Source organism: Podarcis pityusensis, assembly GCF_964106645.2.
Source record: "Podarcis pityusensis genome assembly, chromosome: 6".
NCBI lineage: Eukaryota > Metazoa > Chordata > Lepidosauria > Squamata > Lacertidae > Podarcis > Podarcis pityusensis.
The window spans coordinates 43,048,087-43,065,358 of NC_138030.1; the positions used below are offsets into that span (position 1 = coordinate 43,048,087).

General features: G+C 41.1%; 1 protein-coding gene across 1 annotated transcript; it reads right to left on the reverse strand.

The window, feature by feature from the left end:
* Positions 1 to 582: 582 nt before the first annotated feature.
* On the reverse strand, positions 583 to 12,609 carry LOC308479410 (acidic mammalian chitinase-like; the record flags this gene model as incomplete). The annotated part of the gene is made up of 11 exons (XM_081010107.1): positions 583 to 939; positions 2,583 to 2,718; positions 2,927 to 3,043; positions 4,087 to 4,269; positions 4,370 to 4,493; positions 5,547 to 5,665; positions 9,043 to 9,208; positions 10,313 to 10,369; positions 10,851 to 11,055; positions 11,949 to 11,978; positions 12,585 to 12,609. 11 exons carry the CDS (start codon positions 12,607 to 12,609, stop codon positions 662 to 664), a joined length of 1,440 nt encoding a protein of 479 aa, XP_080866233.1. The 3' UTR covers positions 583 to 661.
* Positions 12,610 to 17,272: the final 4,663 nt, after the last annotated feature.

Sequence of the window (17,272 nt, forward strand, 5' to 3'; positions counted from 1 at the left end):
CTGTGATGGAATGGGAGGCAGAATACATGGAATTCCTGGGCAGTTTCACATCTAAGCAATCACCACACTGAGATTGGACTGGGGAGGGATGCTTAGCATGCTGAAGGTTTAATCTTTGGCATCTCCAATTATTATTATTATTTATTGAATTTTATACTGCCCTTCATCCGAAGATCCGAGGGCAGTTCACAACAGAAAACTACAAAATGAGATCAGGTAGCAGGAATTGTGAAATACTATCTGCCTGGAAATCTAAAGAATCTCTGCCAGTCAGAGTAGACCATGCTGGGCTAGATAAAGAAAACTTCCTCTGTTGCTAGTATTAACTTTAACAAAATTGCTGCATCGTATGCCTTTGGATTATGCCCTCCCCATTTTCAAGTCCCTTTGGTGATTCCCTCCTATGCACAAGCCTATGTTGGGTGAGCCACATTCAGCTCCATGACATCTTGCTCAGGGACATAAAAAGTCACATCTTCTTTAAATTTATCATGAATGAAAGTAAGGACACCCAGCCAATGTATTTTACCAAAAAGACATCAGCACAAACATACTTTAGCCATGCCTGGTAGATTTTATTTGTAGGCAAAGGGGTCTGCTGAGGACCACAAGGCTACATAATTTTAATCATCTCTCCTTGATAGAAACCACCTGTTAATATTTAAGGGTAGTTGCAGCACTTGCAGCTGTCATCGAAAACCAATCCAGCTGCACAGCTGAAACTGTAAGTCTGATGGTTAGCGCATACATAGAATTTGGTCTTGTCTTCTGGGTCCGCATGGATACCATCCGGTTGGTTGGCACAAAAGTTACCAGGCACTGGGGGTCCCACAGTTGTTGTTGCAGGAGGAAGAGTAGGACCTGTATCTCCGTTAGTGGTAGTAGTAGTTGTGGAAGGGGTTGGAGTTACATCACCAGGGCAATCTGGCACAATAGGCTCTAAAATTAACATTTAACAACGTGGTGAGAAAATCATATTCCTACTGAATCATACTAAAGGACTAAGCCACCCAGGGAAGGTGTGTTTATGCAAACAGGTCATATCAATTTAGATACAAATAAATAAATAAGAAAGTGCTCCCAGGCAAAGCTCATTGTGTGCGTATGTAAACCAAAGATGTCCAGTCTACTTGCCTTCTTGCAAATGCTATTCATTTCATTGAGGTACATGATCAACTAGGGGCTGACTTGCACTTCACTTGGGAGACAGGCTTAAGGCTTGGGAATTTGTGACTCCCATCAAATACAGAACCCTGTAAAGGAATTCTGTATGTTCATAATTATATGGGATCATATGATGGATATATCAAGGGGAATCCCCAGCTCGGTGTTGCTTATTTCCACTGTTTTTTTACAGGCATGGTCCTCTTCTCACACTTTAGAAAATGGCTTCATGATTGATTGATTGATTGATTGATTGATTGATTCACAACATTTACTGGTATATGCTGCTTGATTGTAATAAAACCATTAATGAATTTAATTACAAATAAATAAAGTATTAAAATGATCAACAAATCTGGCGGTAGCGCACTTCTGCGCATGCGCAGATGGCAGAAGCTGCTTCCGGGCATGCACAAATCACAGCAAACCCAGTGTTTACTTCCAGGTTTGCCGTGGACGCAACTTGGAACGTCCATGAGACAAGGCATATGTAAGTCGAGGTTCCACTGTATAGCATATATTCAACACAAAAAAAGCGACATTTTGTTGTTGACAAAGGACAGCTGGACATATAAAGGGCCCCATTACCATCAGTAGCTTAGGGCCTCATCAAACCTAAATCTGGCCCTGTGTGGAATCATTCTGAGGTTAAAATAATCCCAGGATATTATGTCCTAAGTATGAGAAGCCCAGGGAATGCAACATAAAGAAATAAAGGGAAACCTTGCTCCATTCCGCACTGCCAATGTGAGTGTCCTTGTGTGAGCAGCAGAGGCGTAGCAATTGTGCTAAGATCCTGACATTGCTGCAGTGCAAGGTCACCAGTTATGACCATGTGCCAGAGACTGAATCCTTAAGCATTCACACTGTTTCTGGTGATTTAGGAGCAGTGTATAACCATTCCTAGTCTTGGAGCCATATTGGAAGCATTATTTAAACAGTAAGTCAAATATTCTATTTACTTAACCATGCCTATTTACTTAACAATAACATAACTGAGCAGGAATAATTTTTCCAAGTGTCCTAGATCATTGAACAAAGGAGTTACAGATGGAAACTTCAGTGGGAAACCGCTGAACTATAGTTTATCAGGCAATTCATTTCTGTCACTTGTAGCTTAAACTGAGATTAAGTTAATGCCAGGGTGTCATCACGATCACTGCTGCCTTGCTAATTTGTCACTGTCACTATCTTGCTTTCAGGTAATCAACACAGTCTGTTCTTTCTGCATTTCATTTTCCTCTTACCTCAGTCCTCTACATTCCCACCATCACGCTTTTTGTTTGTATATCTGTTTGCTACTTCATGCAACTCATGCCAACTGTATCCATCCCATGAACACTTCTGCCATAGGAAATTTGCTCATCTTTAAGATGCCACAAGATCCTAACATGGCTACCCTTCTGGAAACAGCTTACCATTTGATTCAAGAAGTCTCTTCAGCTCATTTATTAAAGGATATTTTCCTTCATTACAGAAAGTACCCAGAAAATCATCCAGATCAATTGCCCAAACCATGGCACCTCCAAAATTGTTCTCTTTCAGGTATTTGACCTGGCAAAAAACAAAACAAAAAGCTATTTAATAAAAAAATTCCACAGCATTTTTCCTTTTCATTTCATATCTGTTACTCAAACCACTTCTTATTTGGACAGCGATAATTCACATCTTTGCTAAATCCCATGTCAGTTCAAACATGCAGTCCACGTATGTCCTAATTTTAGGAAAATGGTAAAAAGAAAATGAAACACATTCATCTTACTTTGTATTTGTAGCTGCAAATGTCATCATATCCAACCCATTCATTACCCTTGTAGGTATATGGAACTTTCTGGTCATCAATCCATTCTTTTGTGGCAGTTTTTAAAAATGTGCAAATCTGTGAAAACATTACACACACAAAAAATCATTCTGCAATTCTTAATACCAGAGGACATCATTGTGGGCTCAGCTTTGGCCCCCGTTTTGTGCTGATTCAGGCACCTAAAAACTAATAAGGGTTAGGGTTTCCTGAGAAGGATTTTCTCTCATATCAGAGCATCCCCTGACACATCTATCTCTGAATGGCCACATGTTTCTAAGGCCTTGATCTGAACCTCTGTGTAGAGTAAATCATTAATATTTCAAACTGGACCTCTAGAACAAATCTAAAAGGAGAGTGTGGACCTGGAGGATAAGAAAAGCAAGCCACAGCTAAGCAACTATTATTGAGCACAAGAAATCACATTTGATAAGGTAAATGTCTGATACTGTTTAAAATGCTGGCATAAGCATGATAGCTATAGAGAGAAACATTTATGACAAAACTATTGTAGTCCGGTTCTCTAATTAGGTGTTTAAATAATCTAAGACTGAGTATAGCATGTGGGGAGGGGGGGCCTTCCAACAATGCCACTACTTGGGAACATGTGGCAGCACTGTGAGAACATGCAGTCCATTAGTTTATCAGTCTTAGTCCATGCCAACTGCGCTATGTGGTAGGCCTCTCATATTGCATGGGACATTATTAGCGGTTTGCAGACCTGTTGCCATTAAGCAATGCTGCAAGAGCACAAGATGGACATGGAATGCTAAGTCTTTCAGCTCCAACTAAGGATACTTCCGCATTCACCCTTTTCTCTACAATTGCCATTTAATTAATTTTTTAATAAGATGCTGTTGTTCCAGGTTGTCCAACATACGCAGAGAAAGTGCTTATTAAAGCAAGCGGTCATTGAGTTGTTTTACAGCAGACAAACAGCCTTGCTTACTCCTAGGTCTCCAGGCTTCTTCCTCGTACTCACCTCTACAGGAAGCTCCTTCTTCAAGCACACCCCCTTTGACCCAGGAACTAATCATATACACAGTCATATTGCATTTAGCCTGCATGAAAAGCCTGACAAGCGGAGCAGAGCTTGAAAGAGAGTTACGCAAGTGAGTTACCTCATAGTAGGCCCAGAAGCCTGCCTCGCGGGTGTAAGGGCCAGCAGAGCCAGCCCCAGAGACAGGTGCACAAACACCTGTATCTGATGTAGTAAGCCTGAAAGTGCGCCCATAGGTGGGGAATCCCATAAGCAGCTTTTGAGCTGGGACACCATTGTCCTTCCAGTATTGCATGGCATAATCCTGAGGAAAAGGGGAAGGGTGGAATTAGGACTCAGTACATTCATCTGTCTCATGGAAATACACAATAATAGCATTTCTAGGATTAGGAGGCTTTACTTACACAGTTGAAATACCTTAAATCACCCTGGTCTTTGGATCCCACATACAATGGGCTGTTGTGTCCTGTGCAGGTATCCCAACCTCCATGGAAGTCATATGTCATTACACTGATGAAATCTAAAAGTCTGGAATAAATCAAACGAAACCATTGCTATAGCTATTACATGGTTTCTTATAGACCACCATGTCTTAAGCATTGAGCTGGAGACTACCAGTGGGCCTCAGACCACTTTTAGGTGGGCCTCAGTGCCACAGTACCTCCTCACTTACCCACCTTGTGCCCCTGCCCCCTTAGCTATGCTGTAGTTTTTGGCTGGGCCAGTGCCAACACCTGCAGCTCCTCACATAGTGGTCAGGAGACAGATGTTTGGGAGCAAGGAGGAAAAGGAGGTCTCCCTCCTCTGTGGGGAAAGGGCAAGAGGAGGCGCTGAAGACAGAAGACTAATATTTACAGAAAAATAAACTAGGAACAGAGAAGAGGATAAGAGAGGGAAGCTGCTCTAGGAGGAAGTCAATGTCAAAGGGGTAGAGAGGAAAGGTGAAAGAAACTGACAGTTTGGAGAGGAATGGGGTACAAGTGAAATGTGATAGAAGAGTGGGAGAAGAAATGGCAACACAAGAGTAATAAAAAATACTTTGAGCAGCATGTGGGCAAGCAGAAGGGAAAATATAAAATAACAAGCTGTCTTCACTCAGCACTTCTGGATTAGCAGATTCTGCCCGAAATGGGGACTCCAAGTCACAAAACCTCCAGAGCTGATGTCTGTACTTAGCTCAAAGAAGGCTGAACTATGGAATTCCTTGCCACAAGAAAATAATTGTGGAGAAGAATTTAGCAATTTCAAGAGAGTGATTAGATATCAGCAGAAAATGGTGTTGATAATTGCCATCTTACTAGGCCAAGCTCCACCACCAATATACGACTGGCTCTGGCTCTGAGCCAAGGTTGGCCTTGGTAGTTTTCAGTTATCTCAAGTGATGCCCTGGGATAAAAAATATGAGAACCCCTGTCATGGAGTAATGACATAAGAAATGCTGGAAAATCCAATACCAGGCTATGGTATGACTCTATAATCTTCCTAGGTTTTCATCAGTGACAGTTAACTGCACAAAATGGAAATTCTACCACTGATTTAGGAGCAGAGTTGAAATCCTTATTTGAGCTTCCTGGTACTTACTGTCCTATTGCAGCAATTTCATATCCAGCATCAATGGTCCCTTTGCCAGCAGAAACTGCTGCTGTGATCAAAAGCCTTTTCCCGTTACATTTAGTGTTCTCAAAGGCAGCCAGCATTTCCTATGGAGAGATATTGAGAATCATTTCAAACCTTACTGTTGTTTCTCATGAGTATCTGTTACTCACACATTTCTATAGGAGACATTGAAACTGCCCCTTCCTAATGTTCCTCATAAACTCTTGCATGTTGTTGTTGTTGTTTTTTAAAAAACCCTTATTCTAAATTTGTTAATAAGTTACATAAATTTATGGTTAATTCATCAGCCACTTTATTGGTATGTATGTCTGTTTTTTTAAATTGCCAAACAGCACTTTGATCTACACTACAGACATTTTGTAAATGTTAGAATATTCCACACTTATAGCTTGTTGCACATTAGTTGCTTTCATTCCACAACTCTTATCTAAAAGCATTTTCCCTGCAGTGAAAACATAATATTTTTGTAACAGGAGGTGGGGGGTGGGAATGGGTTTCTTTTCCCAAGACTTGCTTCCATTGCTTTTCTAAATTGTGAGTGAAACATAACAGTGCAAGAGCCATACCTATTGATTTATTTACTTTTTTGCACGATTACTGATGAGCAACACGACTACCCACCCAAACCAATTTTTGAACTTTTTTTAGAGCTGCTGTTATTTAAAATGACAGAGCCTTGTGGGACTTTTCTTCCTCCATCTATCTTCTCCTGTCACTATGTTAGCAGGACTGGGGAGGAAAGGCCTAGGGCCATTTGAGAACCCATCACAGGCCACAGCCAGCTCAGAGGTCAGAAGTTCCCCAGTCCTGCCTTAAAGATTAACAGACTAGTGTCCTGTGGTGCTACTCAACCCTCTTCCATTGTTTTCTGCAAGTGACCAACATGCCTACCCCCATTTAAGTCATTATTATTACTAAGTTATTGGTCATGCCCTGTTGCTTATATTTCAGCTGTTGCTGCTGCTATTCTTTTAAATCCTTGGAGGAAGAGTGTCACCTGCTGTTCAGTGTGCAGCTCTGGTGTAGCAGTGCTAATCTAACAATTGTGTTGTTTAAAGTGACAAAAGCCAGAAAGGCTACAAAATATTATGCCAAAAATATTTTGTCCCAATCATTTAAGCTTTCATGCAGTGCATAAATCTGGCGTAGTGAAGGACTTCCGGGGTGGCGCCATCGGCAATGGCGGACTCCCTCTGAACAGGAGGGACTAGCTCCGCGGGAAACGGGTCTTCTCTGCTACGGCGAAGCGGGGACCCTCTTAAAAATCACAGGCGGATGAAGGCTGTGACCATGGGACTCGGCGGGCACCTTTAGCGCCCCCCCCAACTCGCTAAGGAACCCACTAACGGGCTCCGAAGTGAAGAGGGGGAAGTGGTGCGGTGCTGTGAGTCAACTGCTATTTCCGTGGAGCAAAGCCGCATAGCCGTTGCCGGAGAGCGCTGCCTTTTTCCTGGGACAATTTGGACTCTAAAATAAGCACCCGTGAGTACTCAGACTTTGAATAACTGGACATCAAATAAGGACTTGCGAGCAGAAAGGAATTGGATTTTAAATATCTATTTTAATTTGGTACGGAACGGGAAGGTCTAAACAGGAAGTCAGCCTTCCGTTCTTTTGTAGACAGAATAAAGCAAAGACAACGTAAACTAGAGCTTAGAAAATCGCTTTTAAAGGATTGGATTTCATCATTTAAAATTGTGGAACCCCCCTTTGACAGCAGGAGAAGGAGGGGGATCTTTTTCGGACTGTTTAAAGTGAGTTTAAAGTAAAGTAACTTTCCTCCGTCCTGATCCTGGAGCGGGGTGTCAGGACTGACGTTTGAAGTTCATTGACCAGAGACAAGCGTTTTTGACAGATAGCTAAAGGAAGAGAAACATAGCGATTCCACTGCTTCCCTTCGCATCTTTAAGCAACAAATATTGACAAAGTATCTCAAAAAGGGAAACTTTGTCGCAAGAACAAATAGAAGTTTTCCCCCTAGAGGGAGACTGTGAAACTGTAACCAACTCCAGGGACCTGGCAGCTGTTACAGATTACAATCGTGGGAACAGGCATCTGACCTTGCAGGACGATGTATTCAGAAGCTTTGTTGTGTGCTTTCTATAAAACAAATGCCCTACTGGAACAGTTACATGAGAAGGTGAATTGGATGGCGACTTCGACTAGAAATTTTGAACAGGCAGTGGGAAATTTTGAACAGACAGTGGGAAAATATGTGGAGCCCACTCAGGAATTAAATCAGGAGTGTGTCCTGACAGAACAGGCCCAACAGGAATATGAGTTTTCGGATTTGACAAATGAACTTGGAAAAAGCCAGATTTGGAAAGAAAAAGTTTGGTTTGGCTTGGAAATGGGGGGCTGGATTGACCCCCCTATGCTGGGATGTTTGGACTTTTCAAATCTGGCAATGGGCCGTGAGATGTTTGGGATTGTGGGGGCTCTTAATTTTAATTCTGGAGGGTCTTTGAAACATGCTTTTAAATACCATATGGAATTCAGTGTTGAACACGGAAAAGGGGCTGATCTGTCAAGAAGGGTTAAAAATATTGTCAAGCTGGAGTTACCACGAGTAGGAGACAAGGGAAAATACAGTTACAAATATGAAGAAGAGCTGCGGAAGGGAAATGGAAGAGACTTGAGGGCCTCGGATATAAGGCTGCCAGGTTAATGGGCTAGATCGACGGGATAATAAGGACTGACAAAACCCGGAACCAGGAGGAAAGGACGTTGGATGAAGATTGGATCTGTTTGTATCTCTTTTTTCTACCATTAGAACTGTTTTATAAAATTGATGAATGTCAGAAAAATGTTGGAATGAAATTACTTGGCTTTAGTAAAGATGTTTAAAGAATTATGAAAGAATATTATGGTTATGAGAAATTGGTAAGGATAAGATTTAAGTTTTAAGCTTTAAGGTTTATTTTATTATAGTAAGATAAGATTAAAACAGTTTAGGGTAACGTAATGACAGAATATTATGAAATATGGAAAGGATTTGCTGGGATAATTAATAACTAGGATACAAAGAAAGGGAGGAGGAGGAGGTCAAAGAAAGAAGGTAATGACAGTTGAGGATTTGAAAATAATGAATTTGTTTTTAAATGTTTTTAATTGTTTGTGATGTATTTTTGTATTTTTTCTTTTGTCACTTTTTCTTATTTTTGAATTTGTATTCATATGGTTGGAAGGGGTTTGTTTTTTTTCTTTTTCTACCTTGTTATCTATTTTTATTTTGTATTTCCTACCGCTTTTATTTTATTTTGTAATACTTTGAAAATTTCAATAAATATCTTATAAAAAAAAATCTGGCGTAGTGAATAACTGCACATAAACTTTATGTACAACTGTAAGACATAAGGAAAGTGTGGTTTCAAAGGGGTTTTGGGAATCAAACATTACTGCTGATTTTCTGAAGCACAGATTGTGGGGGATTATCAAAACTAGTGTGTTGGTTTCTCACCCGAATCAGGATTGTGAAGCGTTGCTTGTCTTCGGGAGGACTTCCCCTCGATCCTGGGTATTCAAAGTCCAGGTCAATCCCATCAAACCCAAACTTACAAAGATATTCAATCACTGAATCAATGAAGATTTTACGATTGGTAGCTGAGGCAACCATTTCAGTGAACCTAGGAAGAGGGGATTCTTAGACAATTTCCCACATGCCTTTGCATACCATTTAGATATCATTCCCTTTTTAGTAAACAATATCCTGTTTAATGCATGTATGCTCTCTTTTGCAACTGATATCACACATACTCTCATAATTAGGAGTATGTATAAAACACAATTGCACAGTGAAAGATTAGTAGTGAATGCACAATTTACACCCTAAGAATTGCGGCAAACTTCTTCCTTTACTTAATGCATGCTGCTATGTACTTTATAAACTTTATCACAACCATGTTGGAGCCACTTCTCCAAGAATATCTCCCACACAGCTCATGTAATGTTTAAATGGCCCAACCACTGGTCAGGGGTCTGATCATATAGATCTTTTCCATGTAACCGGCATTCCTTCCTGGCAAAGCATTGATTCCTTGACTGGAGTCTGTGCAATCAGTCCCCACTCATAGGGTTGAGTCCTTTAAATGTTGCTCTAGTCATTCAGAAGCTGCCCATGGGCAAGCGGCTTGGGAAACATGTAAGAGGAACCCAATAGAAGTATGACAGTTGGACATTGCTTCATGCTCAGAAGCCAGAAGGAAGGGTAAGTAGGACAGGTCAGGCAGAGGGAGTTTCCAGTACCCTGGATAGCTCCTCTGGTTAGCCATATCAGATTATGTTGTGCAAATGAAAGAAATATATGCAAATATGTCCATTTTGTAATAATTTATACAGAATTCAGAATTACTGACATAGAATTAGATTATTGTAGCACAAAATTGTGATTTGTTGCTTTTGTGTTTTTATTTAGAACACAGCATAAACAGTTCTGCAGGTATCATGCCAATCAACATCACTTTTATTGACCCTATTCCTAGATAACAAGGTCACTGGAACCCCTCATCAAAAGCTGCTTTTACCCTGTTGGAGTGGTTTGTTATCACAACCCATACCTTATTCCTCAACCAGTGTCAGAATTTAATTTCAGATCATTGCTTGTCCATAGCTATCACTCTGGCCTGAACCTTATGTCTGCTTGCGTTTCAAATGCTCAACAGGAACACACTCTATGGGTTCAGAGTCTTAATATTGTCACAGTTTAGTATGTATGTGGAAAGGATACTCACTTCTGTGTGCCAAAATTCCAGCCTCCAATAGCTAGCAGTGTGACAAGATTGGGGTTGCTGTAAAATATGTAAGAGAATATCAGTCTAGAAACTTGCATGGTGATTCCAGAGTCAAAGGTGAAATGTTAAAGGAATGTTGAGATGCTGAACAAAAACCAAGGCACAAAGTAACTCATTATTATTATTATTATTATTATTATTATTATTATTTTATTTCAAGATCTCTTGCAACAATTTCTTGAAACTGAAACTTTAAAAAAGGATCCATGTTACGTGCTTGTACAAATAGACAGGGCTTCTTCAGATGACCTATTTGATTTTGATTTTGATTTGCTTGCATAAAGCTTACATGGTAATTAGACTATAGGCCTCTCCAAATGTGTTTGTTATTGTGCATTCATGATTATTTGTGCTCACGTTTGCATAAAAACAGTTATATGTGATTCCGTCTTCAATACTATTTGTGCCTCCATACATGGAAAATCGTGCTTGGAAAATCACCCGTTTTCACATCATTCTGGAGAAAGAAAATACTGACCTGTTCTTAAGTGCTTGAAATTCAGGGAAGAGCCTGTCCTCATCATTCCATTCATAAGGGGCAATCTTATGTTGATTCATAGTGGCAAAGGCATATATCAAATGAGTACAGAGATTTGGATCAATGTTGTTTGGGAAGTATTTGGCCGGCTCTGGCCTATACTGAGACCAGTTGGTGAAATAGCACACTAGTTTGTAGGCAGAACCTGAAAAGGGGTGAAACCAAGATGAGCAACATTTGCAGGGCTCATTTTCATTCTTGATATCATTGTGCCTTATACAACTATGCTATAAAAACTATTCTAGCTAGTAAAATAGCCACTCGCTGCAAATTAACTCTTGTTGGGCATCTCCCCCGTCCACCTCCCACTGCCCACACAGGGAAGGTGTCTGTAAAAGGGGACCTCCTTGTGCATTAGCTCTCCCTGCTCAGAGTTCCAAAACAGGGAGAGTTTGTGCATGTATACCAGGCTCTCCTTTACAGTTATCCGTCTCCGCCCCCAGTATATACACACACACACACACACACACACACACACACACACACACACACACATGGATTGGCAGAAGGGCTACTTTGTTTCAGAATTGGAGGGTTTTAAAGTTGGAAAGTTGGAAAAATACATGCACAGGGAGCCTTTATATTTTCCTCAGTGGGTGGGAAAATAGCTAGGCACGACTATTTTCAAAGATGAACAGGTGGAAAGGTTAAGCATCCCCTTTTCGCATCATGTGTCTCATGCAAGACTGTACCGTGATTTTTTAAAAAATGGACGAAATAATCACATATAGTTTGAAATAACTCCACCATCATTCAGGGAAGTCTAGTCTCCTTCTCACTGATCCTACTGAGATTCCAAAGTTGTTTCCCTATGGCATCCTCATGCCAAAATATCTATAAACTGTACTTTTAAAGAGCTTTATCCCCTCCAGACACCTTAATGCTATAATAGTCATTTGTTACTTAAGCAGTCATATTCCCTGTGTGACCCCTTGTGGACTATAACAGCATAGTGAATATGGCTGGTTTAAACACTCTGCCTCACTAGAAAGCCACCTTTACTTTAGTCTCATTAACCATATAGGGAAAGTTTCTCACCAAGCTGCAGCTGCAGCAGAACCGCCAAACCTGCAAAAGAAAAGTGAACGTGTTAGAAACAGATAAAAATATTTTCATCAGTATGTAGAAATAGAGTTGAATCAAAATGGAGGGGTCGTGCTTCACACAACACACCACCTGTGTGATGAACCAGCACCACCCTATACCCATTTTTAGGGTTAATTTTGGGATTCTGCCGCAAGGCGGAACAGAATTGTCCACCAAAAGCATTGCCATGATTTGGCTTCATGGCATCATCACATAGCTATATTTGATTGAATGAATGATGACATGATAAAATAGTGTTATCTAAGTGTTTTCTAAGTAGATTCTGACTACCTGGGATCACCTCAGGAAGATGCCTCCTTTCAAAAATATTGGAGAAATCCCACTCTCAGTAGCTCCACATTTCCCCCATACATTTTACATTGGCACAAATTTGGCATAACTCTAATAAAAAGATTTCCAAAGCATGTGACAGCACTTTGAACATTATTGCTCATTCTCAGAAGACAACACTGTGAAACCTTTTCTAGAACACATTCACCCTATGGGTTTTAAGACCAACTCTGTAGGAAACCTCTGTCCTTCCTAACAATTGTAGTAGGAAGATTGAAAACTGAAAGGTATACTCACCAAAGCACAACAGACCCTTCCCCATCTTCCTGGTTTTTCCAGCTGTGAGTGCCCAACTCCCAATGGTAAGATCTGCTTTATGTAGAGGGCAAAATCCCTCTTATCATTGTGGGACCCAGGCACCTGCAATGAGGGAGATAAGACTTCCAAAAAGTTCAGATGAAATATCACAGGTAGAAAATTTCATTTAGTCAAGGTCAACAACTGCTCAGAAGCCTTCACAAGGATAACATCTCCCAAAGTCCCCTAAAGATTGCAATGGCATTGAATAGCCCATGGAACAGCTACGTCACCAACTAGTTGCAATGAAAGTTGTGACAAATTCTAGCTCCTGATTCCCGACCACAATGAAATCCTAGGCATGTTTAATCAAAAGTAAGGCTGCGTACACATTACCAGCTTAAAACATAGCAAGGTTGTTCTTTTTCTCAATTTGGATTAAAGCTGATTTTGGAAGGGGCAGCTCATCAAAACTTAGAATTTCATATGAAACGACCAGATAGTTATGAATTGTGGCAGATATAACATGTGCCAGCACTGAGAATGTACTGGATGCAGCGTAAATGAGAATGTGTGCACAGCCTAAATCTCATAAACTTCAGTGGGGCTTTCATTCAAGTAAGTATGCATAAGATTGCAGCCTAAGGCAACTTGCTAACAAAAGCTAGGTAGCAAACTAAAGGCTGCCATTCTCTACCCTAGAATGGAGTAATCTAGGGCTGCCATACGTCGGGGTTACAGGAAAATGGTGTCTGGGCATATCTTCAGAAAATATGCAAAATGTCTGGGGGAACCCAGACATATGGCAAGGTGAGGGTTAAGATTTTTAAAAAATCATTTTAAAATTCAAAAAAAGGCCGAAAACTTAGGGTTGGGGGGAACTTTGAGGGGGGAGAGCAAGCTCAACAACTTTGTCCAGATTTTCACTTTTGGGAATATGGCAATGGGACTTACTTTTGAAGAGACATGTACAGTATAGGATTGAGCTGTGAGTTACATAACTCAGCCAGTCACAAAAAACCTTGATCTCCTTGGCTGTTATCCACTGAACTGCGTTGCAACCATATTGATAAAAAGCAGAAAAGCCTACAGGGTATTGATAGGAGCAAATCAGCTGTCCAGGTTTCTGGTCTTGTTAAATTCCATGCCTGCCAGGTGTCAAAAGGGCCAGTGTGCCCTTCAGACCATGATGAATGGCCTATAAATCACCTGCGTGCTAATCACTAAAGTCAGCCAAGGCAGTTCACTCTGTCCCAAATCCACTCTGAATCTGCCAATTCTGCAGGGAGAAAGATCAGCTGTTTGGAAACAGATCTTGGCTATTTGGTTGCCAAGGAGGCCTGGTGTGTCCCTGATGACGCCTTAAAACAGGGCTGCCTTGGAAAAAGGAGCAGCCTTGGCAATCTCTGCATTGTAATAATTTTGTCACTGATGCACATGCTCCAGCTACATTTATTTACCATGGAATATCTCTATTTCTTGGTCTCTTGGTCTCCATTTTGTCTTTTAGAAAGAGATGTGTTTTTAAAGTTGCCACTTTTCAGGTCCCAGCTGGTTCCTCAGAAGCACAGGAGAGACTGTAGCTCATATCTCTGAAGCTCCATCTAGAAAAGTGGCCACCAACCCATCTAGGCCCTGACTGACCTGGTCTTCTTCTTCTTCTTCTTCTTCGGTGATCACTCGTAGCCGAGTAAGATTGTCTTCCATAAACACGGTTTTAACAATGAGTCCGTAGGTGACGTCCTTCCACAGTGGGGACATAGGTTTCTGGGCACTCGCAAGCCAGTGCTTCCCAGTTGTTGGTGTTTATACTACATTTTTTAAAATTTGCCTTGAGACAGTCTTTTGTTGACCACCAGCATTACACTTTCCATTTTTAAGTTTGGAATAGAGTAGTTGCTTTGGAAGACGATAATCAGGCATCCGCACAACATGACCAGTCCAATGAAGTTGATGTTGAAGAATCATTGCTTCAGCACTGGTGATCTTTGCTTCTTCCAGTACACTGGAAGTTCCAGTTACACATTCCCAAATGATGTGTAAAAATTTTCAGAGACACTGTTGATGGAATCTTTCAAGGAGTTGGAGATGGTGTTTATAAGTGGTCCATGTTTCACAAGCATACAGTAAGGTTGTTAGTACAATAGCTTTGTAAACAAGCATTTTTGTTTCCCTGTGAATGTCTCAGTCCTCAAACACTCTGCACTTCAATCAGGAGAAAGCCACACTCTCAGAGCTCAGGCAATGCTGGATTTCAGCATCAATGTCGGCCCTTATGGAAAGATAACTGCCCAGGTAGGAGAAGTGATCAACATTTTCTAACGTTACACCATTGAGGTAGATTTGTGGTGCTGCAGAGGGGTTATTTGGTACTTGTTGGTGCAGCACTTTGGTTTTTTGGATGTTGGGCAATAGGCCAAGCATTTCATAAGCTTCTGCAAAGATATTTAGGAAGGTTTGGAGGGCATCCTCTGAGCATGCACACACTACGTTGTCATCAGCATACTGAAGCCCTGTGATGGAAGTTACGGTAACCTTACTCTTTGCTTTCAGCCTGCTCAGATTAAAGAGCTTTCCATTTGTTTGATTTATGATTTCTACTCTGGTGGGGAGTTTACCTTCAACAAAGTGTAGGATCATGGCAATGAAAATAATGAATAGAGTTGGGGCAAGAACACAACCCTGTTTAACACCTGATCCCACTGTGAATGGTTCACTTTGAGAGCCATTGTTATCTGCAATTGTTGCTGTGACAATGCAGGCTTCCCCACCCTCCATCCCCACCCCACACACCCAAGATCACTTAAGTAATTATAGGGTGATTGTGATAATGAAAAATCCACCCTTAGTTAGGGAAAATCTTGAGTGAGCAGACTTTGTGGTGGCTCTTCCAAATGAGGCTTTTGCGGTGTGCTCACCCTGCCTTATTCGCTGAATACTTCAGAGGCTCCTATTCTTAAATTTCTCCTCTTCTTAAAACAAGTTGTTATGCTTTAAATGGAGGCTGTCTTTGCCTGTCATGTCACATATTTAAAAGACAATTTTTAAGAATCCAGAGGGGGGACAAAGCACAGCTCAGGGTGGGGGAGACAACAACTGTGCACCAATTTCACATCTTGGCTACAGGACTGGTCCTTGATGTGATCATTCAGCATTGGTTACTGCTATGCCTGAAAGTAGTGGATATAAAAGCTCCAGGTTCAGTCCCTGACATCTCCAACTGGGCCTGGGAAAGATCCTTGCCTGAAACCCTGGAGAACTGCCTGTCCATATGGATAATAGTGTGTTAGACTAGATAGACTGATGCTGTGACTTGGTATTGTACAATACAACTTCTTATGTTCTTATTAGTCTAAGGACTGCAAAACTACTTTAACTCATTAGCAACTGTGGTGGAATATACATAGAAAACTGTTCTGAAAATGCTTTTTAAAGCGTTTTTTTAAAATACATTGAATTTTCCTTAAGGCTCATAATCACCATCTAGTGTCACGTTGTATATTGCACGTAAAACACACTTAACATGTTTTATTTGCAGTTGTATAGCTGAGTCTTGTATTAGGCATTCTGCCATAAAATTCTATTGCCAAGAAATGCAGTAAGATAATAGATTATGCTTGGTTTTGCAAGTGACAAGTTGTGCAGGCCTGATCTATGTTGATGCATTTGGGCTATAAGACCATTACAATGAATTAACTTTGGCATGTGAGAAAGAAGGGATAGTGGTACAAGACTCCAAGGTTTAAAAGGATGCCACTACATGAAAGTTTGAAATTGATTTAAAAGAACTAAGTTTGTGTTAAGTAGACTTCAAAGAACTGAATGCATATAATGTCCTGATGAATTTGTTCCATTGTCTAGATATTTTTAAGACTCTTTTTCATAATTGCATCTCCATCAGCAAATGGACAAAATACAAAAAGTAATATCTGGGCAGGGCTGAATGTTAGGGGGGATACTTAGCTGCTATTGCTGAAACCAGCAGTTTTGCATCTCTCCTTGCTAGTAACAAGCAGTGAAAGATCTCACACTTTGTAATGTCATCACAGACCATTCCTCTGGTTTACACATTCATACTTCATTTCTGCTAGTGAGAAGAAGGTCTTGTGGCCCCAGCATCATTTATTAGAAACAGCTTTGCATAGCAACTGGAATGCCTTTGAGACCCTCAGCCGGTTCATAAGGTTTCTCTCACTTGTGTTGGCAGCCAGCAGACCATCGGCTAGCCAAGAGGGCAAATTCAGGCAAACGCTGCAAGCCCCAGAGTCCTAATAGGGTTGTCCAGCAACCAGAGTAGAGAATGCATGATGCCTTGACAGCTCAACAGCCATGAAAATTTGCAGCTCTAACTGGGCTCCTCTTCTGTCCCCACCCCCCACCCTTTTAGCCACTCTCTTTCCAGCCTGCTAGAGGAAGCAGGGGTATCCACAGTTGCATCCCCTTCCTTGAGTTACATAACTGTGAAAGGCCCACATACATTCTCTGAGTTGCAGTCTGACAACCATAGCCATACATTCAACATTTCTGGCTCTGACCAGAAATAAACAATACACAAAAAGTGCTGGCATGGCAATTTTGGGGTACAGGCTTTCAGGGGTGCTGGGGAAGAGGAGCAAAAAATCTTGCTGTAGCTAGAGATGGGGGGAGAACAGTGGGTCTCAAAATTCAATTATGCCGTGTGCATTCCC